This window comes from Phyllobates terribilis, unplaced genomic scaffold, assembly GCF_046119375.1.
Source record: "Phyllobates terribilis strain yellow unplaced genomic scaffold, ASM4611937v1 Scaffold_1__5_contigs__length_1240528914, whole genome shotgun sequence".
Lineage (NCBI taxonomy): Eukaryota > Metazoa > Chordata > Amphibia > Anura > Dendrobatidae > Phyllobates > Phyllobates terribilis.
In genome coordinates, this window is record NW_027362761.1 from 894801121 (window position 1) to 894826786 (window position 25666).

Sequence of the window (25666 nt, forward strand, 5' to 3'; positions counted from 1 at the left end):
ACAGTCACAGGAGACAGGGAGTTGTTAGCAGAGCCCCAGGGGGAACATGTTTGCTGTTCTGGCAGCAGTAGTGATGGTGTGTGATATTTATCTCACAGAAATTGAAGTGAACCATAGTGGAACAGGATTCCAGTAAAGAGTGAAGCTGGGAAAAGGTCAGATACCCTATACTGCTAGTTGAGAAAGTCTATCATCGGGCAGGAAGATAAGGACTGGAAGGAATTGTGTTACAGGGATCATCTCCCTCAGCAAACCCCCTCCTCCCCCTCCATCTCACCGTGCTATAAGGAATACTCTGTACTACTGTGCCTTTATGAAGAAACTGTACTGTTATGAAGCCTGTTGCTTTAAAAGACTTGAATTGTAATGGCCATGCTCCACATTAAATTCCACTGTTAAACTGTTCATAAGGACTCTGTCAAGTGTGTCTGTGTCTGGGAGTCAATACCCCCTGGTGCCTGAGAGAGCTGCAGTTTATGGTCGCCCTGAGTAACGCTTCCACCAGGATTCCAAGAATTCATGAAACCTGTCTCGCCCCTATCTAATCCTAGTGGTGTGCACATAACATTGTAATTCTGCGCGGAAATTGGCGTGTAGACGGAGAAGAGGAAAAGTGACTGGAAAACACAGCACCTGAACTCAACTCTGCTACAACAGTTAAAGGGGACCAGCCCTAAAAAAAACCTCACTAGCAGCAATGGATGAGAAAATACAAATGGACAGAATCAGTGAGCTGCTTCTTCAGTTAACCTGTGAAGAATTGACAGCAGTAGCAGAACATATAAAGATGTCAGAAGAACAGATCTCTAAAGCACGCACCCGCAGACAACTTTTAGCCGCCATTAATACACAGATGGATGAGCTGGTGGAGAAAGAAGCTGAAGACGTCATGGGGACGTTCCTCCAGGAGCTTACATAGTTTCTAACCGGGTTGAAGTTGGAAGATGGACGGGCAGCGCCAATTACCAAGAGCGGGAATCTCCTTCCGTAGACAGAACTACAGGAATTGAAAGAACAATTCAAAGCCTTAACAACAGCCCTGCAGAAATCTACCAAACCCTCTGAACGTGTGACAGACTCTGACAGAATTTTAACCTGCTCGGGTTAGATAAATTAGGAAGATAGTCCTCTCCAACACCACAAATCAATATAAGGAAAGAGTTCAAGATCCTGGGACAGATTGGAGAGTGTGAGCAGAAAGAGAAACTGTCTTATATGAACTTGTTGCACCAGATCTATGCAGGATTACAGAAAGGCTACCAGCCAGATGAGATCATTGAAGGGGTGGTGAAAGCTATCAGCCCAGGACTGAACCTCTGCAGTATGCTAGAGATGAAAAGTCAATTGACCCTACCACCGCTGAAGATGATTTTAAAAGGGCACTATAAAGAAGAGAGTACTTCAGAATTGTTCCACCGACTCATTAACATCTCACAGAGCAATAATGAATCACCCCAAAGTTTCTTGTTCAGAGCAATTGAACTTAAGGATAGACTGTTGTTTGCAGCCAGAGATGTAGGGGCGGAGGAGATGTTTGATGCTGGGTTAGTCCAGAAGAAGTTCTTGAGATAGTTGGGAATGGGCTTAATCAGCAAAGATATTAAGTTACAGCTGAAACAGTACCTAGAAGATCCTGGCATTCTTGACGAAGTCCTAATTGAAAAAATGAATGAGGCAGCTAGTTTGGAGTCAGAGAGCGAACAGAAGTTAAAGAAGAGCTCTGCTCCTAAAACCATCAAAATGAGTCAGCTGGATTTGGAGACCTCCGGTTGCCAGTCCGAAGATCATCATGAAGACCCTCCAGTACCCCTGCTGAGAGTGAACCTTAAACCACAGACAAAAGGGAAGACAGCCACCGCTGACTGGGAAGAAGTAATAGGAGAATTGCGAGCTGAGTTGATGGAGGTGAAAAAGTTGATTTGTTCCAGGCCATAATCTGTATCTCTTAGACCCAGGAGTGGGTTCCAAAACAGAAGATACCCAGCTTGTGAGGCATGCCGTTCATCAAATCAGAGTGCAGTATGTTTCCACTATTTAAGATGTAGTGAGGAAGGACATTATGCCAAGGAATGCCAATGGTCACGGTCATTTGGGTTATTAGGCAGGAGATTGCCAGTGAGGGGCGACCGGTAACCGTGACACGGAGGAGGACTCAGAAGCAAATTTAAATCCCACCAACACCCAGAGGGGCGCATGAGGTAAAACGGCTACATCAGCACTATCCCCAAGTGTGTTCCCGTCTACAACAGCTGCAAGAGAGACAGGGGCATCAGTTACTTAATGCCCAGTGTGGAGGTCAAACATTGTACTCCTGGGAGGAGCATTACTCGGTCAGTAAAGATAGCTTTATCAGCCTAATCGGTGAAAGGTGCTAGATGCGGTATGTGTCCACTATTTAAGATGTAGTGAGGAAGGACATTATGCCAAGGAATGTCAATGGTCACGGTCATTTGGGTTACTAGACAGGAGGTTGCCAGTGAGGGGCGACTGGTAACTGTGACACGGAGGAGACCCCAGAAGCAAATCTAAATCCCACCAATCCCCAGAGGGGCGCATGAGGTAAAATGGCTACATCAGCACTATCCCCAAGTGTGTTTCCGTCTACAACAGCTGCAAGAGAGACATGGGCATCAGTTACTTAATGCCCAGTGTGGAGGTCAAACGTTGTACTCCTGGGAGGAGCATTCCTCGGTCAGTAAAGATAGCTTTATCAGCCTAATCGGTGAAAGGTGCTAGATGGACTCCTGGTAAAAGCACTGTGGGACACAGGAGCCCAAGCAAGCCTTTTAAATGAAGAATGGAGAAGGCACTACCTGCCACATACCTGCCTTCGGTCGCTAAAGGAACTCTTAGGACCAGTGGAACTCCACGGCAAATTCGTCAACCAGACCAAAATTTCTTTCATAGGCTAGGTGGAAGTGACTTTCCGACTCAGGGCCACAAAGAAGAGCAACGCCATTGAGCTTTTGGTACCTTTTCTTGTGATCAGTGATCAGAATGTGGCAGAGGATCCTATCCTGGGTTATAATGTAATCAGTGAGGTCATCACAAAACACAAGTCAGGGATGCTGGTGGTGGATGCAATCGCCACATCGCTCGCCATACTCAACGCCGTGGTGGAAAATGTGATTCATAGAGTAAAGAAAACACAGAATACAATGGACCTAAAAGAAGTCAAGGTAGGCCTGCGCCCAACCATCATCCCTGCAAATCAAATGGTGGGGTTGAGGTGTGGAGTCCGGGTAGAACCGGGAAGAAAAGTCCAGAAGAGACTGTTCGTGCCAAAAGACTCCTCAGAACTTCGGCAAGGCCTAGTTCAAGGTGAGACTGTGCTTATGATTCCTACTGGTGGTTTTGCCCGAGTGACCGTATCGGTGATGGATACCACAAAACACAAAATTAGACTGGATCCAAAGACTGTGTTAGGTCACATCGAAACCGTTAAAGCGGTATATCCAGCCAGTGTGAGGCCAGCCCAGTGGTCTACTGTGAATTCAGTCTCCCACCAAGGAACACGAGTTGCCCTGGGGAGGCAATTGCACCAACCACCTTGGGGTCCTGGGATCCCCAGTACCCCTGGAACACTTGTGTGTTGAATATCTTGCGGTAGCAAAACAGATGCTGAGAGAAGAGCGTCATGCATTCTCCAAAGATGACTCTGATATAGGCTGTATCCCGTCGTTGCATTTGAAAATCAATTTGAAAGGCACGACCCCAGTAACCAGAAGTTACATGTCTGTGCCAAAACCATTACACCGTGAAGTGAAAGAGTATTTACAAGGCCTCATCAACAGAGGTTGGGTCCAAAATTTGAAGTTGTCTTATTCCTCTTCTATTGTCTGTGTTTCTGTGTTAGGAAGAAGGACAGTACATTGAGAATCTGCTGTGATTACTGGGAACTAAACCGAAAGTCAGTACCTGATCGACACCAGATACCAAAGATCCAAGATAGGCTGTATAGCCTATCAGGAAGTACCTGTCTCTGTCCTCGATCAGGGTAAGTCATACCACCAAGGGTTTGTTGAAGAGTCCAGTAGACCCTTGACAGCATTCATCACACTGTGGGGATTATATGATTGGATCCCCATACCGTTTGGGCTCAGTTCAGCTCCAGCAGAATTCCAGAGGAGTATGGAGTATGGAGACATGTTTAGAAGGATTGAGGGACGATATCTGCCAGCCGTACTTGGATGACAATGTGGTACACAGAAAAACCTTCTGAGAGCATGTTGAACACGTGAGGACCATACTCCAGTGGTATCAAGAACACAGAGTTAAGTTGAACCCAAAAAAGTGTGAACTATTCAAAAGGCAAGTCCGATTCCTAGGGAAAATTGTGTCCGGAGAAGGATATACCATGGACCCATGGACCCAGCAGAAATCGCTTCGGTACTGGCCTTAAAAGACAAGCTGCCCTCTACTGTCGGGGAGTTGAGGCAGATCTTAGGATTCCTCTCCTACTATCGTACTCATGTTTGGAACTTCTCCAGAATTGCCGCTCCACTATACCTCCTCTTGGGGGGGATGACAGAGTCAACAACATCCATGGGGAAAAAGAAGAATGCGGGCAGGATCGGACTTAAAATAACCAGCGCCGCTTCGTCCCAGCAGCCCATTCTCTGGACATCAGACCACGAGGAGGTATTGGAAGAACTAGTGGATTACCTGGTAAAACCACCCATATTGGGATATCCTGATTTCAACTTACCATTTTTTCTTCATTGTGATGCTTCTCAAGTTGGACTGGGAGCTGCCCTGTATCAGCATCAAGATGGGAAATTGAGAGTCATCAGTTACGGTTCCAGAACATTGACAGACACCGAGAAGAATTACCATCTACATACCAGAAAATTGGAGTTCCTGGCATTGAAATGAGCTATCTGTGAACGATTTAGAGACTATCTCTATTACAGCAAAGAGTTTGAGGTTTACACTGACAACAACCCCTTGGTCTATGTTCTCTCTACAGCCAAAGTGAATGCGACGGGTCAGAGATGGGTAGCTGAACTAGCTTACTTCAATATCAGTATCAAGTACAGGCCAGGAAAATGCAATGCGGATGCTTACGGATTGTCGAGAATGCCACTAGAGCCTGAGGAGTTCATGCAAGAATGCTCAGAGGAAGTCAGTCTGGAAGCCATTGAGACCACTACCCAAGCAGTACAAGCTCATCAAGAGGAAGACACACCATTGTGGTATCCTTTGACGGTGGAAACCACTGTAAGAGCGAAAGAACAAGATCACACCCTGTCCATTGAACTACTTCCAAAGGGAACAATCCACAGAGCACAACGGGAAAATCAGATAATTGGCAGAATGCTACCTTATGTGGTTTCCAAGTAAACGGGAGAGAGATATTGAGTCACCAGCAGTATCTGTTTTAGTTAAAGAATGGACGAAGCTCTACCTCAGTGAAGACGGTATCATGTATCGTAAAGGAGGAAAAAAACAGCAGTTGGTACTACCCAGAGTATTCCATAGGTTGGTCTTCAAAGAACTTCATGAAAACATGGGACACCTGGGAGTGGAAAGGACAACAAACCTGATCTGTGAACGTTTCTTCTGGCCGTACATTCAGAGAGATATTGAGAGGTACGTGACCAGGGAGTGTGGGTGTCTAAAAGATAAATGTCCCAACACATCAACCCGGGCACCTATGGGCAACATCCAAAATGCGTACCCGTTTGAGATGTTCTCAATAGACTTTCTACATCTTGAGACATGCAAGGGCAGTTATGAATACATATTGGTAGTGATGGACCATTTTACTCGATTTGCTCAAGCATATGCCACCACCAATAAATCTGGTCGAAGAGCAGCAGAGAAGATCTTCAATGATTTTGCTTTGAAGTTTGGGTTCCCTACGAGGTTACACCATGACCAAGGAAGAGAATTTGAAAACCAGCTCTTTGCCAAGTTAGGAAAGTACTGTAGAATTCAGAGATCCCACACAACAGCCTATCACCCAGAAGGTAATGGACAAGTGGAACGTTTTAACCAGACATTATTGTCGATGTTGCGCACTTTAACAGCTGACGAGAAGAAAGACTGGAAGAGTTCTCTGTCAAAAGTGGTACATGCCTATAACTGTACAAAGAGAGAGGCAACAGGTTACTCAACTTTCCTCTTATTGTATGGAGGATTGCCAAGACTGTCAATCGACATCATGTTCGATACTCCGGTGTCAGAGAGTTGCAAAATGTATCTGGAATATGTTTGGAAATAGAAAGAACGGATGACCGAGGCATACAACATAGCTTCCAAAGTGGTTACGCAAGGGCAGAGCAAGAGTAAGGAGTACTATGATCGAAAATGTTATGGAGCGGAATTGACACCGGGAAGTCGGGTGCTAGTCAAGAACGTACGTGAAAAAGGTGGTCCAGGAAAATTTTGTTCATACTGGGAAGACAAGGTGTATGTGGTCGTAAGGAGGAAAGCCAATGACAGTCCAGTGTATGAAATCCGATTGGAAACGGGGGACAAGAAAACCAGAATTATCCATCGGAATTTACTACTACCCTGTGATTATCTCCCACCATAACAAGACTTCCCAGAAGGAGATCGACATCGACCGAGATCAACTAAGGGACTACCACAGACTGAAGCTCCGGAAGTGGATAGTGACCTTGAGAGTTCAAGTGAAGAAGAGCACATTGTTATATTTCTCAGACCGGCAAGGAGAGGGATGTACCATCCTCAGGAGAGTGAACTAAATCCCGAGGCTCCAGAGTTTGTACCAAGGAGTACAGATGAAGTCCAATTCAGATCTGATGATCGAAAACCAGCCACTGAAGAGACCGATCGACACTCAGGAGGAGCGGAATTACCAGATCATGTGGAAACAGACAATTCAGGAGAAGTACAGAAACTTACAGAGGCAGTTCCAAGAGCATGTGAGGAAGTACGAGAAATGAGTGTGGTGGAAGAAACTCCTGTAACAGAAGAACCCGTGGTATCTGACGAACAACCCACCAGGAGGATGTCGACTTGAGAAGTGAAGAGGCCCATGATGCTGACATATGAGACACTTGGTGAACAGAGTCAAGTGCCAAGGACTGTCGATTGGAAACAGGTATCTCTGCCTATAGACCAGGTAAGCCCACTTGAGTGATATTCACCACCGAGAGGCAGTATGAAAGATGTTGCCTGGTGGAAAGACCTGTTTTCATGCTTTGATTTTCCTTAAAAGACTTTGTAGAAACAAAGAACTGTTAAGGCCTAGTGAGACAGAGAGCTGGTTGAAGACATACGAAAAGCTCCAGCTGAAAAATTGCTGATTGTTTTAATTGTTTATTTCTTACAGGAGTCCTACAAGCAAAAGGTCGTAAGAATAGGTTATTATTAATGTTGATGCCAATTTGACAATGCCAATTTGTGTATAATGTAAACAACTTACCACTGTCTCAGAATTAGTCAGATTGACCAATTAAGGCGAATGTCGAGGACGACATTCAAAAAAGGAGGGAAGAGTGTGACAGGTAGAAGTAGTGCTGAGTGCTGTTGCTTCAAAAGCATCCAGCAACTAGAAGAGTTGACACAATCACAGGAGACAGGAAGTGGTTTACTTCAGAAGCATACAGCAACTAGAGGGGTTAACACAGAGACAGGAGACAGGGAGTGGTTAGCAGAGCCCCAGCGGGATTGTGGGGAACATGTTTACTGTTCTGGCAGCAGCAAAAGAGATGAGTGGTGTGTGATCTTTATCTCACAGAATTTCAAGTGAACCATAGTGGAACAAGACTCCAGTAAAGAGTGAAGCTGGGAAAAGGTCAGATACCCTGTACTGCTAGTTGAGAAAGTCTATGATTGGGCAGGAAGATAAGGACTGGAAGGAATTGTGTTACAGGGATCATCTCCCTCAGCAAACCCTCCCCCCTCCTCCATCTCACCTTGCTATATGAAATACTATGCACTACTGTGCACTACTGTGCCTTTATGAAGAAACTGTACTGTTATGAAGCCTGTTGCTTTAAAAGACTTGAGTTGTACTGGCCATGCTCCACATTAAATTCCACTGTTAAACTGTTCATAAGGACTCTGTCAAGTGTGTCTGTGTCTGGGAGTCAATACCACCTGGTGCCTGTGAGAGCTATAGTTTATGGTCGCCCTGAGTAACTGTTCCCCCAGAATTCCAAGAATTCATGAAACCTGTCTCGCCCCTATCTAAACCTAGTGGTGTGCACGTAACACATAGCTGCAACCATGTAGACATGTGAGTTAAGACGCAGGTATAATAATCTGTGTTTTTAATTTTTTTTTTTTTATTGTGACTGAAATTTTTAGTACAAAAACATTTACAACCATTTTTTACAACAAGTCAATCATCAGATCTCTGTTTAAATCTTAGATGAGACACCGTGCTTGGAGGACAACATCTGCAGTCATGGCTGCATACAGACCACTACAGGACCTGTTTGTTTCTGTCCTGAAGGCTCCGTTCTTGCAAGTGATGGAAAAACATGCAGAGGTATAGTATAAAGGGAATGATACATAGTAGATATGAAGCATAAGGGACAGATTTTAGAAAATGTGGAACTTAAAGTATTGTTATGGGCCTAATCCTTCTAGTTGAGAATACTTGCATGATAAGGCATGTGATGGAGGCACAAAGGTACATAGGCCACATAATCTCCTGGTAGAACCATAAATGAGTTAGACCTACTTTATTAACACTGTTGCAGATGAGTGGAGTTGAATCTCTTTTCAGCCCGCAACACTGCAAATTTGGTGAGGTAGTTTCTGAAAAATTGGACAGTTGGCATGTATTTATGTGCTGCCCTTTCTATCAAGTAGATGCCAGCTGTGCACCTTTACCATTTTGTGATGCATATCAAAATTACATGTAGCATAGTTTGCTGTATTATAGAGATTAACTGCTAGAATTATTATCAACAAAGGCTCTCCTGTGTGCAGGTGGGCAAATATCACACAAACATTAAAATATTTCTTTCCTCCCAGACGGCTTTAAATTTTATTCTGTAGTGTCCTACCTTTATTCTGCAAGGCTCTACATTTTATTTCCATGGTAAATGATACAGCTGGCATGGACTGAATAGCTGGGCCAATGGGCAGTGCCACATGGTAATATAGTTCAGGAGGCTCAAAGATCCTGCTTCCAACATGACCAAAACGTGGGATTATGTGGTAAACTCTCAACAGAAGCTGGTAGTGGAGTGAATTATTACTTTGTAAGCATATCACATTAAATAATGAAATTGTTCCAAACACAATGGCATCTTTAAGGTAGATTTACGATTTCTCAGAGGTAGAATTTGAGGCTCCAATAGAAAAATGTTCTTTTTTTCTTCAGGTTGTTCATCTCCAGAAAATGGAGGATGTAGCCAGGTATGCCGGAGATCCAGAGATGACAGCTGGGAATGTGACTGTTTTCCAGGTTATATTTTACAGAAAGATAAGAAAAGTTGTCTTGCTTCAGGTCGGTAAAACTTAAGAGATTTGATATAAAAACATTAAAACTCTATATGATTCCACTCCTTTGTGACAAGTGTCTTTAGTACTTAGTAGAGCACTCTTTGGCTGTTATGACCTGCTGTAAATTTGATGCATAGCCAGACATCAGCTTCTATCTGTTTTCCTGAGGAATCTTAGCCTATTGCTCATGGGGCATGGCCTCCAGTTCACTATTATTCTTAGTTTATCACAAGAGTCGTCCAAAACATTAGGAGATGAGATCATTGCCTTCCATAAACCAAGAAGGATGCCAAATTATAGCAAAGGCAGGAAAGAGCACTGGTACACTACCTGGACGTTGGAGAAAGAAGAAGCTATCCCTGGCTGCCACTAGATTCCTGAAAACTGTTAAAGACCTGCAGCAAGATGTGGTGGCAGCAGAAGCTGAGGTTTTAGTTTACACAGATAAATACATATGAAACTCTGAATGTTTCCAATATATACACCGCTACTTACTAAAAACTACAAGAAAAGTCTCTAATTTTCTGAAAATCATATAAATAAGCTATAGACTTTTTGGGTTTCTGTTCTGTGGAGCGATGAAACCAAACTGGAAACTTTTCAGGCTAATGGATCAGCGGTATGTTTGAAGCAGAAAGAATGAAGCATTTGCTGAAGAAAACACCTTTCCTAAAGTGAATCTTGGTGGTGACTCGATGATGCTCTATGGCTGCCTTGCTTCCTGTGGAGTAAGATGGACTCAACTAAGTATCAAGAAATTCTAGAAGAAACTATAATGCATCTTGTGAGGAAGCTGAAGCTTGAATGTCACTGGAACTTCCAACACGACAATGATCCCAAGCATACCTCAATGTCCTCCAAGACTTGGATTCTGAAGAAATGCTAGTTGACTATGGAGTGCCTTACTTGAGCCCCATAGAAAATCTTTGGTGGGATTTGAAGCTCACAAACCCCTAGAATATTAGTTAATTGGATGCCATTGCCCATGAGGAGAGGGCTAAGATTCTTCAAGAAAGCTAGTGTCTGGCTATGTATCATTTTTGCAGCAGGTTATAACAGCCAAAGGTGCACTACTAATTATTAAACACACTTGTCATGACGGAGTTGAATTACTCTGAGACTGCAGTAGTCATTAAGAGTAGCATTTAGTGTAGTATTTGTAGAAATTAGTTGTGTTGTGTTGAGGTAATTAAATGGTTATCTCTTGATAAAAATACACACATATATTTTTATTGCAATTTCCATGACCTATATAAAACAGTAAGACTATGTTCACATATGTTTGGTCTGAGTGCTGTCCACGTAATGTTATTTCAGATCGTTGTTCACAGGGGCGGACACAGACTGTAGTGGGCCCCTGTGCAAGAAATTTTTGGGGCCCCCCCCTCCCTTCATAAGGCAACAAAGTTATGTAAACATAACCCCCCCATGTGCATCTCTCACCCCCCCATGTGCAGCTCTCATCCCCCCCGTGCATCTCTCATGCCCCCCCGTGCATCTCTCATGCCCCCCCCGTGCATCTCTCATGCCCCCATGTGCATCTCTCATCCCCCCATGTGCATCTCTCATCCCCCCATGTGCATCTCTCATCCCCCCATGTGCAGCTCTCACCCCCCCATGTGCATCTCTCACCCCCCATGTGCATCTCTCATCCCCCCCATGTGCATCTCTCATCACCCCCCATGTGCATCTCTCATCCCCCCCATGTGCATCTCTCATCCCCCCCCATCTGCATCTCTCATCCCCCCCATGTGCATCTCTCATCCCCCCCATGTGCATCTCTCATCCCCCTGTGCATCTCTCATCCCCCCCTTGCATCTCTGATTCCCCCCACTCCTAGTTAATTAATTGTATTTAAAAAAAAAAAAACTTGTTATTCTTACCCCCATGCGATCCCTGCAGAATCCTGGCGCTCGTCCACGTCGCTGCCACCAGGTTCTCCTGACGTTCGGCCATGTGATGGCGCCTCATACATAGCCAGCAGCTTTTGTTTTGGCCAAAAGATTTTTAAAGCCGCCACCACGATAAGGTACTCTTCTGGCCGGGCCCTACACTAACCTATTAAAATGTTCTTAAAATATCCAATACTCTTTTTAGATATATTTTTATTTAGTTTTCTTTAAGGGAATGTGTCATATACATTTTTTTTTTAAATGATCAATAATACCACATACAGGGAATACCGCCACATCATGACCAGACCACATATTACCACAACATAGTGACCGAATAATACCACACAGAAGGGAGAAAAACTGCCACACCATGACCAGACCACATATTACCACCACATTACTAATATTACCACCACATTACTAATATTACCATAAGTGTCATTATACACGGGAGCTCTATACATGGTATGTATAATGTAAGTGTCCAGGTAATCTAGTGATCACCAGTGACATTATACACAGGAGCTCTGTATATAGTGTCAGTGTACAGGTAATACAGTGATCACCAGTGACATTATACACAGGAGCTCTGTATATAGTGTACAGGTAATACAGTGATCACCAGTGACATTATACACAGGAGCCCAGTACATAGTATATAGTGTAAGTGTACATGTAATATACTGACTCACTGGTGACGTCTCTAGGTGAAGTCCTTCAGCTACGCTTTTCTCCTTCATCCAGCACAGACCGCCATCACGTCTTCCAGCCAGGACTCGTCTGCATAAAATAACACAGTTATCTAGAGCACATTCTCCAACTTCTACATTACGCAGCTGAATACAGATGTACATGTGCATCTCTCATCTCCCCCCCACATGTGCATCTCTCACCTCCCCCCCCACATGTGCATCTCTCATCTCCCCCCCCACATGTGCATCTCTCATCTCCCCCCCACATGTGCATCTCTCATCTCCCCCCCCACATGTGCATCTCTCATCCCCCCCCCACATGTGCATCTCTCATCTCCCCCCCACATGTGCATCTCTCATCTTCCCCCCCACATGTGCATCTCTCATCTTCCCCCTCACATGTGCATCTCTCATCTCCCCCCATGTGCATCTCTCATCCCCCCCCACATGTGCATCTCTCATCTCCCCCCCCACATGTGCATCTCTCATCTCCCCCCCACATGTGCATCTCTCATCTCCCCCCCCACATGTGCATCTCTCATCTCCCCCCCCCCACATGTGCATCTCTCATCCCCCCCCACATGTGCATCTCTCATCTCCCCCCACATGTGCATCTCTGATTCCCCCCACTCCTAGTTAATTGTATTTAAAAAAAAATAAAACTTGTTATACTTACCCCCATGCGATCCCTGCAGAATCCAGGCGCTCGTCCAAATCGCTGACACCAGGTTCTCCTGATTTCCGGCCATGTGACGGCGCCGTCACATGACCGGAAGTCAGGGGAATCATGAAGGCGCTGCCGCAGCAGCGCAGCGCTGAGATGTCCCGGACCCGGCGCTTAGCATACGGCCGGGGGCCCCATGAGGAGAGAGACGCACAAGAGGGGGGTCCCCAACGGGGCTCCGAGGGGGCCCCTACCGGCCGGGCCCCATACTGGAGTCAGGACAGTCATGCCCTGATGGCGGCCCTGCTGGAGGCTGGAGGGGCCCCCTCTCCCTCGGGGCCCCCGTTCAATGAACGGGCTGCACGGGCGGTAGTTCCGCCCCTGGTTGTTCATATGATCATATTTATTTAATATGGACGAATGTCTGCCTGAAAAAAATCACAGCATGCACCAGTCTCTTCCATATTTCAGATGCAACTCGCCTATTCAAGTCTATGAGTGTGAAAAAAAAAATCATATCCCATACGGATCAACAGTATTGCATCAGATTTTTACAAACACATTGCAATTCTCTAACATAGGAAACTGTATTTGGTCTTGTAAATTTTAATAACTGCTCAAGTTTAAAAACGGATGCAGTACAGATGACATATAGATTTTTAGAAGCTGGTGTGAACATACCCTTAGTATAAAAAAATCGTCTGATTCAATTGTTTAATTGCTTCCCCCTTTAATATTAAAAAAGTTAATCAATAATTTAAATGCAATACAGAGTAGTTATGTTAAAAATATGACTCATTAAAAAACAAGTTCACAATGGCTACATCAATGGGAAATTAAAATTGAAAAAAAACATTTTTTTTTTAAGAAATGTCCTATTTTTCTGCAAAGCTAGTAAGAAATAAAAATTATACATGGTATTTCCAAAATTACATAGACACATAATAAAAAAGTAACATGTATGCTGCATAGTAAACGGTACAAAATTTTAAATGCTATTCCATTTGCAAAATCACTAATTTTATTTTCATCCAACCTCAGAAAGAATTATTAATTATTATAAATAAATAAATTATTATAAAGTTGATCAGTAAGTTACATGTACTCCAAATTTAAGAACACAACTTTTTCTTTTTTTTTTTTCAACTCACCCTTTTACGACTGTGACAATAGAAAAGTAAAACAGTTATGTCTCTGAATGCAGCTGCGCAAAAACACTTAAAAGTTATATTTTTGTGTTCATTTGTATAATATTCTACTGTGAAAATGTTTTTATGCCTCAAGTACAGGTCCTCGGCCATTCCTATTGTTTGCGAATGTGCATGACATTTGCAGGATAAACTTCGATGGGACACAGTATGAAAGTATTTTGACCTCACAGATTGGAAGAGTCTTGGCACTGGATTATGATCCTTTGGATAATAGGGTAGGACATTTTCATTATAAGATATTACTTTTCTAATAACAGATTAAAGGGGTTGTGCAGGACTATTTTATTTTTTTTTTCTATGCTCCTAAAAACGAACAGGCAAGTAGTTGCTAACAGCCGCAACTACCTGCCTGTTCTGCCCGACAACATCTCTGATTGTCAGCTGGCTCCCTGCAGTTAGGCTGTTTTTCATTGTGTACCCAATTGCCGCAGTGATTTTTGTCTCTACAAATGGGAAATGGTTAATCACAGGATAGCAGTGATGAGTAGGCAACTTGGTTGCTTATTTTCAGAGATATGGTTAAACACAGGAATAGTATAAACAAGTATTAATGAGATACCTTACTTCCAAAGACATTGGCGAGAGCAGCACTAGTATTTTCTCAGATGAGTTTGGTCAGAGGTTCCAGCAGCAATAGAGTTGACAGTGCAATAGTATCCGGATTCACATGATTAACCAATAAGTATTTGCAAATTGTTCAATAGCAGGCAGGAGTTTGCTAGAAAGATAATTAGACAGCTGAGTAAAGTGAATGATGAGACAAACTCCTGTAATACATGTGGTCACAGAAAGCTATACTTCCTGAATACTCAGACAGTACAAGGATTCTTGAGCCTGCCTTAAAGGGAATCCTTCACCCCCTGGCACTTATCTGACCTACTAATATGGGCATACAGGTGATAGAAATGTAAATCTATACCTACGTATATGCCTCATATTAGAGATCTGGTTGCTGTGAAATTGCTTTTTATTCTTTCAGGTCTCTGATGCTTGCAGGCCCAGGGCCCGCAAGAAATCCCACCTCCTGTATTAATTATAATGTTTCCCCCCTCCCCTACATGTCACAGTGCCCTGTGCCACGCGCAAATCCCGCGCCTGCACTTCTTCCCCCCTTCTATGCTCATTGTACAGGAGGGATCTTGTGCGCAGGCGCTGGGAAGTCACTGTGACTCCAGTGACCTCCGGCGTGTGCAACACTAAGGTGCTCTCCCCACTTCCTCCCTGCATCGTCATAGTTAGGAACCATATGTATATACAGCAAGACCTCTAATATGAGGCATACAGGTATGTATAGATTTACATTTCTATCACCTGTATGCCCATATTAGAGGTCAGATAAGTGCCAGGGATGACAGATTCCCTTTAAAGGGCCTTGGGTGATGATGTCAGACATGTTGCCAGGTTACCACAGTAACTAACCTGGCATGGACTAGCACAGAAACAGCCAGCTACAGAAGAAAAAAGCAAGTACTTGCATTTCAGTCAGGACAGGTGAGTAACAGTTCTTAACTCTCCAGACAAGTAGATCTGTAGGCTCTTTTCCATTGGTTGATTTAAATGGAATCTATACTTTGTAATATATCTTAGTGGAGAAATCTTCCTCTCCTGCCTCCTGAACTTGTCATCCACTATGAAGAAATAGCTCAATTCCATCTTGCTCAGACAAGACTGATTGCCAGCTTACTGTGGTGTCATGTGAATCAGCACATTATACTCTAGATAGATGGGAGTGCAGAGGACGAGCAGTGCTGGAGTCACATCCAGACAGCTCAGTACCGCTGTATAATTTTGTCCATGCTTCTGCTGCTTTTTGTGACGCTAGTTACAGTGGTGGCCAAAAGTATTGGCACCCCTGCAATTCTGTCAGATAATACTCAGTTTCTTCCTGAAAATCATTGCAATCACAAATTCTTTGGTATTATTATCTTCATTTAATTTGCTTGCAAGGAAAAAACACAAAAGAGAATGAAGCAAAAATCAAATCATTGATCATTTCACACAAAACTCCAAAAATGGGCCAGACAAAAGTATTGGCACCCTCAGCCTAATACTTGGTTGCACAACCTTTAGCCAAATAACTGCGAACAACCGCTTCCGGTAACCATCAATGAGTTTCTTACAATGCTCTGCTGGAATTGTAGATCATTCTTCTTTGGCAAACTGCTCCAGGTTCCTGATATTTGAAGGGTGCCTTCTCCAAACTGCCATTTTGAGATCTCTCCACAGGTGTTCTATGGGATTCAGGTCTGGACTCATTGCTGGCCACCTTAGAAGTCTCCAGTGCTTTCTCTAAAACCATTTTATAGTGCTTTTGGAAGTGTGTTTTGGGTCATTGACCTACTGGAAGACCCATGACCTCTGAGGGAGACCCAGCTTTCTCACACTGGGCCCTACATTATGCTGCAAAATGTGTTGGTAGTCTTCAGACTTCATAATGCCATGCACATGGTCAAGCAGTCCAGTGCCAGAGGCAGCAAAGCAACCCCAAAACATCAGGGAACCTCCGCCATGTTTGACTGTAGGGACCGTGTTCTTTTCTTTGAATGCCTCTTTTTTTTTCCTGTTCACTCTGTTGATGCTTTTTCCCAAAAAGCTCTACTTTTGTCTCATCTGACCAGAGAACATTCTTCCAAAACGTTTTAGGCTTTCTCAGGTATGTTTTGGCAAACTCTAGCCTGGCTTTTTTATGTCTCGGGGTAAGAAGTGGGGTCTTCCTGGGTATCCTACCATACAGTCCCTTTTCATTCAGTCTCCGACGGATATTACAGGTTGACACTGTTGTACCCTCGGACTGCAGGGCAGCTTGAACTTGTTTGGATGTTAGTCGAGGTTCTTTATCCACCATTCGCACAATCTTGCGTTGAAATCTCTCGTCAATTTTTCTTTTCCATCCACATCTAGGGAGCTTAGCCACAGTGCCATGGGCTTTAAACTTCTTGATGACACTGCGCACGGAAGACACAGGAACATTCAGGTCTTTGGAGATGGACTTGTAGCCTTGAGATTGCTCATGCTTCCTCACAATTTGGTTTCTCAAGTCCTCAGACAGTTCTTTGGTCTTCTTTCTTTTCTCCATGCTCAATGTGGTACACACAAGGACGCAGGACAGAGGTTGAGTCAACTTTAATCCATGTTAACTGGCTGCAAGTGTGATTTAGTTATTGCCAACACCTGTTAGGTGCCACAGGTAAGTTACAGGTGCTGTTAATTACACGAATTAGAGAAGCATCACATGATTTTTCAAACAGTGCCAATACTTTTGTCCACCCCCTTTTTTAGGTTTGGTGTGGAATTATATCCAATTTGGCTTTAGGACAATTCTTTTTGTGTTTTTTCATTGAAGACAAATTAAATGAAGAGAATAATACCAAAGAATTTGTGATTGCAATCATTTTCAGGAAGAAACTGAGTATTATCTGACAGAATTGCAGGGGTGCCAATACTTTTGGCCACCACTGTACTACTTACGGACACGCCGTGAGATGGGAAAGTCAGGGAGTCCAAGGTCAAAAGCCAAGAGGGTACATCATAAACAGAGACGTGAGGCAAAGACCAAGTGAGGTCACAGTCCGAGGTCAGAATTCCAAGAAGATAGCAGATCAAGACCAAGGGGCTAGGCAAACGGATGGTCAAAAGCAAATCTAAGGTCAGTCAACAAAGATCAAAATACTAGAACTCAAAGCCCAGAGCAAACACACACCAAACTGAGCAGAGCTACAACTAACAGAACTAAGAGGCAGACAGCCAGCTAAATAGCCTAGGAATCATTCTGAACAGGAGACACCTGTAGAAAACCTAGCACGCCCTGGCCCTGATTGGGCGACTGGACTTTCACTCACCACACTGACAGGTCAGCATGCCCAAGCCTCAGATTGGATGGCTGAGCTGTTTATTATGATACTGACAGCTCAGCATGCCCCTGCTGCAGATTGGGTGGCTGAGCTGCCACTCACCCCACTGAGAGGAGGAATCCTGACATTTTTCTCTTAATGATGGAAAGAACAGCAGGAATCCATTTCTGTGATGTGCTACTTATGGAACAGATCATAACAGGTAGTCTCCTCCTACCAGCTTAGAGTAGATTGCAAATTAGAAATAGAGGCTACAGAAACTAAAACTGGTCAAAATGCAAGATACAAGTAATATAATGACCAGAAATTGTGTTATTACTCATGTACACACATGACAGTTTGTTCTCAATGGTTACTTGAAAGTAAGGTTACCCTTTAACACCTTCCTTCCAGAGCAACCAACTTAGAGGGAACTGTTACAATTACCTTTCAAGGATATACCGTATTTTTCGGACTATAAGACGCACCAGACCATAAGACGCACCTAGGTTTTAAAGGAAGAAAATAGAAAAAACAATTGAAGCAAAAAATGTGGTCATGATGCACTGTTATGGGGAGAGGGTCTGCTGCTGACACTGTTATAGGGATAATGTCCCCCAATTCTGTACTAATATCCCCCATCCTGGTATATATATGCCCCCATTCTGGTATATATGGCCCCCCCTTCCTGTTATCCGCGGCCCCTATTCCCATCCTGGTATACATGGCCCCCCATCTTGGTATACATGGTCCCCCATCCTGGTATGCATGGCACCCCCATCCCTATCCTGGTATGCACGGCACCCCCATCCTGGCATGCATGGCACCCCCATCTTGGTATGCATGGCACCCCCATCCTGGTATGCACGGCACCCCATTGCCATCCTGGTATGCATGGCACCCACATCCTGGTATGCATGGCACCCCCACCCCCATCCATCCTGGTATGCATGACACGCCCACCACTATCCTGGTATGCATGGCACCCCCACCACCATCTTGATATGCATGGCACCCCCACCCCCATCCTGGCATAAATAGCACCCCCATCACTGGCATGTATGGCACCCCATCCTGGTCTGCATGGCATCCCCATCCTGGTATGCATGGCACCCCCATCCCCCCATCACACTGCACACATGAAAAAATATAAAGAATTCTACTCACCTCCCCTCTGCTCCAGCATTGCATCCTGTTCTGATGCCAGCACTGATCTCACCGTGTGAGCAGCACATGACATCACTGCCATGTGCCCTCACGCACTGGGGTCAGCTGCTGGAAGATTCCCTGCTCCCCACGCCCAGACTATGGGCGTGTGGAGTAGTGAATATTCATTCTTCTTAATAGCGCGCACAATGTCAGCCGCAGCCGCCAGCTTCCTGCATCGGCTGGTCGATCACGTGTACCCGTTAATAAAGAGAATGAATATTCATGCTCTTTAATAGCTGGCACACGTGATCGCCAAGCCGTTGCAGGAGCCGGCGGTTGCCGCTGACACTGTGCGCGCTATTAAGGAGAATGAATATTCAGGGCTCCACACAGCCCATGGGCATGGGCAGCAGTGCATAGTCATTTTCTTTTAACAGCGGCACAATGTTAGCTGCAGCAGGCTTCCTGTGACCCACTCCTCCACCGCTGCCGCTCCCTCCTCAATCACTCACCATCCACAGCCGGACTGTACATTTGAACTATAAGACGCACCCCACACTTTCCTCCAAAATTTTGGAGGAAAAAAGTGCATCTTATAGTCCGAAAAATATGATAATTACCCTCCAAATCATGTCAGAGTCATAAGTATGTGTTTTTGGTAAAAGCAGAAAACATTATAATCTCACTGCACCCGCTCAGATCCAGTCATTGATCCAGTCATTGATCCAGTCATTCATTCATGCTCACTGTTGAATTGACATCACATTCACAGGATGACCAGGTCAGCAATTAAGCAAACAATGGACATGTTTGGAGTACAGCTGCGACTGCTAAATGCTGCACATCCTCTAGATGACTGGACCGGAAGCAAGGCACCAGGCGATTATAATGTTATTTTCTAGTTTCATTGCTGACACCTATTACACTGCCATGATCTGGAGGGTAGCTTGCTCTGCCTGTACTTAGATTGAGAATTCTGGACTGACATTTTTCTTTTAAAGAATAGATAAGAAAAATAAGTAGACAAATGCAATACAATAGAAAAAATAATTAAGGAATAAAGAGGTAAGAGAAAAAAAGAGGTAATACGGTTGAATCTCGATCATTTTCTTCAGCGATGTAGCCATGCTTTAAACCTGTAAATAATATATATATATATATATATATATATATATATATATATATATATATATATATATATATATATATATATATATATGTGTGTAATCTACAGGTAAATACAGTTTAAAACCTGTTCAGCAGTCTAAATGGAACAGCGGCCACTACGCATTGGAAGGGTGCAGGAAGATGTTATAATCGCGGCTCATTACATAGTGAGTGCAGCTGTAGGTGAAAGACAGTCTGCTTTGCAGCTTGTGTGATCCAGAGTGGGTCTCAGTCAAGGTGCGGGGGAGTGATTAAAACCATGTTCATTGTAAAGAGAGCGGTGACTATAACGGCTCCCTGCATCGTCCTGATGATTGAAAGCAAGCGACTAAAGGAAGAATATAACTACATTTTATCCCTATATTTGCTCTCCATTTAGACCAGAGGTGCACAACATTTTTTGGTCCAAAGGCCATATTGTTATACTAAACCAATCCCAAGGGCTGCAAAAAAAATTTAAGGAGTATTTACATGATTACATCACCAGAACCAAGTTTTGAGTATTTGAGAAGGATATGTAGAGTTTCTGCTCCAACAATTCCCCCTAATGAACATTGAGTTTTTTGGAGCAGAAATTGAGCAGAAACCCGCCAAATTCTTTTTTGAGAATTTTTCAGCTTTAGCATAGCCATAAAGCATGTTATGGACTGCTACATGTGTACAATCAGAACCACTGTCAGTTCATGAATACAGCGATAAAACCACCGTCAGTACATGAATTCAGAGTAAGAAACAGTCAGTACATGATTGCAGCGCCAGAACCACCATCAGTACATGAATGCAGAACCACTGTCAGTACATGAAAGCAGCACCGACCTTAGTAAGTTGATCAACTGCAGTGTCAGGTCAGCCCTATGTACACTTGCATCTCATGAACGTGCAACTCCCAGTATGTCTTTAACAATGGTAAAGAGAAGATGCTGTGAGTGTTATCAGCCATCAGTAGACTGCATACCATACAGGAACCACAGCACTGATGAGATGCAGGCAGTATCACAAATAAACATTAATATCCAGGTAAATTATAGGTGGCATCTTCTCAAATTAAAATAGTTCTCATGCCTTTTATCTCCATGTAGTACAGACGCCATGATGAGATTTCATGCCCAGAGCTCCATCTTCTCTGTCTTCAGCAGGACTTTGAGACATGGTGCCCTTAAAAATAAAAGTATTATTATACTACCTCATAAATGAAAATATTTCCCATGCTATGCCCCTCAATAAATAATTGCCCCTCACTGTGATGCTTGCACAAAATATCCCCCCCCACTCTGCCCCTCTCCATAATATCCCCCACAATGCCCCTCTCTATAATATACACCTACACTGCCTCTGTATAATATTCCCCCAACACTGCCCTTCTCTATAATATCCCCCCCACACTGCCCTCTCCATAATATCCCCCCCACACTGCCCTCTCCATAATATCCCCCCACATACTACGTCTTGCTACACTGTGCCCCTTTCACAATTTTCCCCCTTGTGCCCTTGCAGTAACAACCTACCCCATACCCCCTTCCCTCCCCTCCCATTTATAGTAATTGTAAGACATGTAATCTTCGGCTCCTTCATGAAGCGCTTATCTTTCTTTATCAAGTCCTCGCCACCTCTGCGCAGCACTGCATTAACAACAGCAGTGTGATGACCTCATCACGCTGCTGCAGGTTGGGGCGGGGGCTGAAAAGTGCTCCTCTGCTCCTGTTCCTGTGCTCATGTATTCAAATATATTCACGTCTCAAAGATGCAAATACATTTGAAGATGAGAATCAGAGTCTCCCAGCTGTCTGCAGGATGCAAGGGAAACGTTGGTGGGCTGCATGCGGCCCGCAGACCGAATGTTGTGCAGGCCTGATTTAGAAAGAAGATAATGTTTCAAATATTATTTACATACAGATTAGCCCTATATCTACACATAATGACCAAGGACCTGTATCACGTGGGTCCATGTGACCATCATGTGATCCCTTGCATGACGCTCGCGTCACCGGTTGCTTGGTAGCGGGGACTCTACGCGCGTTATTGCGGGTCCACCCCCTCCATTTGATTGGCCAACACAATATTTAAATTCACACTCCCCTTGAGGAAGTTGACGCCCCCTGAAGAAGGCAAACGCCGAAACGTGCGTTGGGGTGGGCGAGCAGTCCACGTGAGGGTACCCTGACATCACAGCTTGTGGCCCAGGTAATTCTCCCTTATATAATGCAGCACTTGCTTCTTACTTACCTGTACTTAACTACCTTTATACTTGTCTGGTATAGACTCTGTCAACATAAATCTATTTAATTGAATTTTCCTAGCCGTCATACTTTGACTATAATTGTACCATAGTGGCTATTACTAGTGTCCCTTATGTGGCATTCGGTATGATGAATGTATATCTTAGCTGCTGGTATATGGCATCCTGACAGTATAGATTATGAGTCTTCTATGAGGTATTTCCAAGTATTTGATACTACTTGTGGTATGCACTACTATATGAACATTACCATGGGTATTGTACTGTGGCCATTTGATAGTCCTCTTTATTGGTATGTCATATGAAGGACTACATATATGCTTTTTTGCTGTGGTGTCTCGGCCCCCTTTCACTTGTGGACCGGATCGTCCCTTTAGTGAGATGGTCATCCTACATGATATGTGTTTCTCTGCATTTCTGTACTGTGCCTTATATTGATTATGAAGTAACTTTTTATACTATTTATGAATAAAAGTTAATTTTTATATTTGCCTTGGGTTGATATGGTCGTATTTTTTCTCTCTTCAAGTATTTACATAATGACCATAGTAGCAGGTCTGTATGTAATATGATGGTCCACCACCAGGTGGCACTGTTATCTGGTTATATAATCATAGTAGTGAAAGTAAGCACTAACCTATTTGTCAAGTGATTCTTTTCAAATCTGGTGAGAGTTTCAACTATTAGCTGTTTGTTTGTTAGCTCTTTAAACTAAATTAGCCGTGATTAAAGGGATTATAATAGTATGTAAGCATTCTGAGGCTTTATTTCAATTATGTGAATCTTTACATCTTAATGTGTATACATATATCTTAAATGGAATATAGAAAGTGGAAAAAGATGTCTACACAAAGTTTATAATATACTTCTTGTAATAGTCGCATTTATATGTTCAATACAGGACAATTGATCATGGTGTCTGACACTATATCATGGAATATTTTTTTTAAATGTTTTATTTTGAGGTCAAACTGCATAGACAGGATTAAAGACAAACCTATCACATTTACATTGACTTTGATAGAAATATAGTTATTGTAAAATGTATTATGTTGCTTTATTTTATATTTATTTCATTATTATTAAAAATGCAGAAGTGCCAACATTTGACATCATCCTGACATCATCTTTCTTTCTATTTTCTTTTTTACTACTGACATCATAAATTCTATATATTATATTGCACATAAATGTAGTAAGCATTATTTAATGTGAAAAATATATATCAAGCACTGGTGAAAAGTTTGGACACACTTGTTAATGCAATAGTTTTCCTTGTTCTTATTGGAACATGCCCATTTTAGATTCAGACTGAAGGCAGCAAAATTATAAAGAGACACATTTGGAAGCATGGCATTAAGAAACCCGTGTGGAACCAACCAGAATTTGTGTTAGAGCTTAGATTTCTCAAAGTAGCCCCCATTTAACTCTTTTGACAGCCTTACCTACCCATGGCATTCTCTCAAGCAGCTTCATTAGGTCATCACCTGGAATGGCTTGAAGGAGGAGTTCCCAGAGGTAACATAGTAATGTAGGTTGAATGAAGACCTAGGTGCATCAAGTTCAACCTTTCTCCCCCAATTGTACTCCCTACACTAACACTGCACTAACTTACTAACTGGGACTAGGCCTCACAAATGTATTATTACCATTTTTATTATTGCTGATCTTTTACAATTACAAATAAACCCGTTTATAATTTTTTAAATTCGTTTTATCGTTTGTATTACTCTTATGATTATAATAATGGTATAACTAAAATCCCTATGCCTAAATCTGTGGATTCAGAAGAAGGCAAAACCCCCAGGATACATTCAGCCAATTTGTGTCACAGGGGAACAATTCCTTCTTGACCCCGAGAAAAGGCGATGAGTCCTAGAACCCTGAATCAAACCTAATTATGATACTAGTTATGTAATTACTATTACCATATTAAATGTACTACTATAGGTGTAACATTTTGTCTAATTTAACTGTAACTCACAATGTTACCTGTATCGAGCAAATCGTCGAGCCCTTTTTTGACAGCTGTTACAGCGTCTGCCATTACTACCTCTTGTGGTCAGGCATTCCACAGTCCGACTGCTCTGACTGTAAAGAACCCTTTCCTGTTTAGGTGCCAGAATCTCCTTTCTTCCATCTGTAATGAGTGCCCCCTGGTCCTTAGTATGGTCTTTGGAAGGAATAAGTCATGTGCCAGTCCTTTGTACTGACAACACATATATTTATAAATGTAAATGAGATCCCCTCGGAGGCGTCGTTTTTCTAAGCTAAACAAGCTCAACTTTTTCAACTTCTCATCATAAGAGAAGCCTTCCACCCCTTATAATAATCTAGTTGCCCGCCTTTGAACTGACTCTAACTTCTGAATATCCTTTTTAAAATGTGGAGCCCAAAACTGGATCCCATACTCCAGATGTAGCCTCACCAGTTTTTTATAAAGGGGCAGCAGTACGCTGGGATCGCAGGATTTTATTTCTCTTTTTATACATTCTAAAATCTTGTTTGTTTTTGCAGCTGCTGCTTGACATTGAGTACTGCTGCTCAGCTTACTTTTAAGCAGAATACCCAAGTCCTTCCTCTGTTCTGTAGTCCTGAGTATACACCCATTTAATGTATATGCAGTAACAGGATTATTCCATCCTAGGTGCATGACTCTACATTTATCTACATTAAACCTCATCTGCCAAGTGTTTGCCCATTCAGTCATCTTATCCAGATCATTCTGGATAAGGTGTTGGGCATTTGTTGGCTTCTTTGCCTTCGCTTTTCAGTCACTTTTCAGTCCAACTCATTCTAAACCATCTCAATTTGTTTGAGGTTAGGTGATTGTGGAGGGCATGTCATCCCTCTCCTTCTTGGTGATATAGCCTTTACGTAGACTGGAGATATGTTTGGGGTCATAGCCCTGTAGAAACCATCCCCTATCAACTTCTGCGTCTATCTCACAAAGACTATCAAAAATTTCAAATTTAGACAGATCACAGATCACACATTTTAGTACAGATTTGCACTGATCTAATGTTGCTTGTACCTATGTGTTCCACAGTAGTGGTTTCTTGCAGTAATTTTCGGTACAGGCCTGTTTCTCCCAGTCTTTTCTTGGCAGTTGATGTTGAGATGTGTCTACTGCTTATTGTCTCTGCATAATTTCTGAGGGCTATTATCTGAGGTGATGTCATTTTTCAGTTTCTGAGGCTGGTAACTCTAATGAACTTATAATCTGCAGCTAAAGTAATTATTGGTCTTTCCTGAGGCAGTCCTCATGAGAGCCAGTTTCATCACAGCGATTGATGGTTTTCATGCTGCACTTGGGGATATCTTCAAGGTTCTAGCAATTTTGATTTGATTACCTGATGGAGTTGCTTGAGAGAATACCAAGAGTGTGTG

The 25666-nt window shown here is 43.1% G+C and overlaps 1 protein-coding gene across 5 annotated transcripts in view; it reads left to right on the forward strand.

Moving 5' to 3' along the window:
- Nucleotides 1-25666, forward strand: part of EGF (epidermal growth factor) — a 269170-nt gene that overhangs the window by 153274 nt on the left and 90230 nt on the right. For all 5 annotated transcript variants that reach the window (XM_073640773.1, XM_073640784.1, XM_073640793.1 and 2 more), the window contains 3 exons: nt 8348-8467; nt 9311-9436; nt 13973-14109. In XM_073640773.1, coding sequence (XP_073496874.1) covers nt 8348-8467; nt 9311-9436; nt 13973-14109 — 383 coding nt within the window. The remainder of the gene's footprint in view (nt 1-8347; nt 8468-9310; nt 9437-13972; nt 14110-25666) is intronic.